This window comes from Nicotiana attenuata, unplaced genomic scaffold (genome assembly GCF_001879085.1).
Source record: "Nicotiana attenuata strain UT unplaced genomic scaffold, NIATTr2, whole genome shotgun sequence".
NCBI lineage: Eukaryota > Viridiplantae > Streptophyta > Magnoliopsida > Solanales > Solanaceae > Nicotiana > Nicotiana attenuata.
In genome coordinates, this window is record NW_017670493.1 from 227,825 (window position 1) to 230,460 (window position 2,636).

At 36.1% G+C, this 2,636-nt stretch overlaps 1 protein-coding gene across 1 annotated transcript; it reads right to left on the minus strand.

Annotated features, from left to right (window-relative positions):
• Positions 1-304: 304 nt before the first annotated feature.
• Positions 305-1,219, minus strand: LOC109240196. Its single transcript, XM_019406836.1, has 2 exons — positions 496-1,219; positions 305-402 (listed from the first exon to the last, which is right to left on the minus strand). Exons 1-2 carry the CDS (start codon positions 1,217-1,219, stop codon positions 305-307), a joined length of 822 nt encoding a protein of 273 aa, XP_019262381.1.
• Between the last annotated feature and the right edge of the window lie 1,417 nt (positions 1,220-2,636).

Sequence of the window (2,636 nt, forward strand, 5' to 3'; positions counted from 1 at the left end):
CATCAAATTGTGATGCCTCAACCTCTTTCAAAATATTTACTACTTCAGGAGCAAATCGAGGCGTGCATTTAATATAGAGAATATTTATGTAGCTTATCTTCAATTGTAACCATAGAAAGCCTAAATTATCACTTCTGGTGATCATAGGCGTATACCACTTCTGGTGGTTAACAAAATATAATTACAATGAGATATCATAAATAAGATATATCATAGTAAACATCATTATCAAATCATAATTTTTCTTTATGTACAACAATTACATAACCATACTATCTACTACAAACAACAAAAATCAAAATATTTACATTTCTGCAGATTCACCACCGACTACATGACTTGTTTCTCCTTCTGGGAGTGCAAAGTAATCAGCTACATCCAAATGCATGAAGTCTAAATTATCTTCAGAAATAAAATTTGCTTCAGCATTTTTCTCTGTCTTCTTCAGGGAGGCTTGATAAAGCTCAACCAGGTGCTTTGGCGTACGACATGTACGTGACCAGTGCCCTTTTCCTCCACATCTATAGCATGCACTTTCTGCATTTGGTGCTTGCACCGCTTCATGCTTTTGTTCCTTCCTTTTCCACTGCTGGTGGCGAGGAGGGTTCTTTGGTGCATTATTATTACCATGATTAGGATTTCTTCCCCGACCACGGCCATGACTACGACTGGGGCCACGACCTCTTCCACATTTAGCTTGGTGGAAGTTCGTCTCATTCACTTCAGGGAATGGACAAGAACCAGTAGGTCGGCTTTCATGGTTTTTCATTAATAGCCCATTATGTTGCTCGGCTATAAGAAGATGTGAGATAAGTTCAGAATACTTTTTAAATCCCATCTCTCGATATTGCTGCTGCAGGAGCATATTCGAGGCATAGAAAGTGGTGAAAGTTTTCTCCAACATATCATGATCAATAATATTATCACCACATAATTTCAATTGGGAAATAATTCTGAACATAGCAGAATTATACTCACTGATAGATTTAAAATCTTGTAGCCTTAGATGAGTCCAATTATATCGTGCCTGTGGAAGAACGACCATCTTCAGATGGTCATATCTATCTTTCAAATTATTCCACAATATGACTGGATCTTTAATAGTAAGATATTCCATTTTCAGGCCCTCGTCAAGGTGATGGCGTAGGAATATCATTGCTTTGGCACGGTCTTGGTTTGATGCCTGATTTTTATCCTTGATGGTGTCTGCCAGACCCATCGCATCAAGATAAATTTCAGCATCAAGCACCCAAGACATGTAGATTTTGCCCGATATATCCAGGGCTACAAATTCAAGTTTAGAAAGATTTGACATTATATAGAAAAAGAAAGTTCGTACCTCAGATACTTTCAAAGTATTTGCTCGAGATGGCAGAGTCTCGTGCTGATAACGTGTTATAAAATAAAGACTGTAAAGTAAAGACAAGTATAGAGAGAAACTGATATATTATTTGAATTCAAACTGATGTACATAATGAACTGAAATCTCTTCTATTTATAGAAGAAAGGAAGATGCTGTGTGAGCTGCTACTGCAAGCTGCTGTGTGAGCTGCTACTGCAAGCTGCTGTGTAAGCTGCTACTGCAAGCTGCTGTGTAAGCTGCTATTATACCAGATATGGATAATCTTCTACCAGGGGCAATGATTATCCATAACGGAGTACTGAAAGGATAAGCTCATTGTACCTGGTATGGATAATCTTCTACCGGGGGTAATGTTTATCTATAACCCCCCGAAGTGATAAGCTTATTATACCCGGTATGAATAATCTTCTACCGGGGGTAATGTTTATCTATAACCGGGTACCGAAGTGATAAGCTTATTATACCCGGTATGGATAATCTTCTACCGGAGGTAATGTTTATCCATAACCGGGTACCGAAGTGATAAGCTTCTTCAGGAAGCTTATTTCCAATAGAGTACTCAATAGATAAACATATTTACGGCGGAATCTCATATGAATAAGCGTCTTCAGGAAGCTTATTTACAACAGAGTACTAAATGAACATCTATAATATAATATATTTATAACAACTTCTTTATTTTTAGAACAAAAGTTACAAATGAGGAGGTGCCGCTGCGATTTCCACTTCCCAGGGTATCTTTTAACCAATAAAAACCAAAAGCATGTGTCTATGTGTCATGTTTAGGGGCAGAAAAGTAACAGAGAAAAGGAATTTTTTCTGAAAAATAATAAATTTCCCTCACCATGCTGATACCACCTCCAAATTCGTACTACTCGTACTACTATAGTCAGGGACGGATGCAAGGTAAAAGAATTTGGTTCAATTGAATCCATAATTTTTGATACAGAATATAAATTTATGTTTAAAAATTCATTAAAGTTGAAACAAATAGTGGATCTGAACTAATAACTTTAAAAATATAACGGGTTCAATATTAAAAATCTTAAAGTTGAACCCATAAACATTAAATCCTGGATCATCCTCTGACTTATAGAATTTTTTTTTTAAGTCTCATCTCAAAAGTCTAAAATCACCACCGAATGAACTTAGCCTTTCTTTGTGATCAAATACGTATAGACATGGTCATATGCTTGAGTCGAAGAAATTATCCTATATTATGGTAAAATATGCGGGAATAATTCATATAATTAGAGCACTGTTATAAATAAAA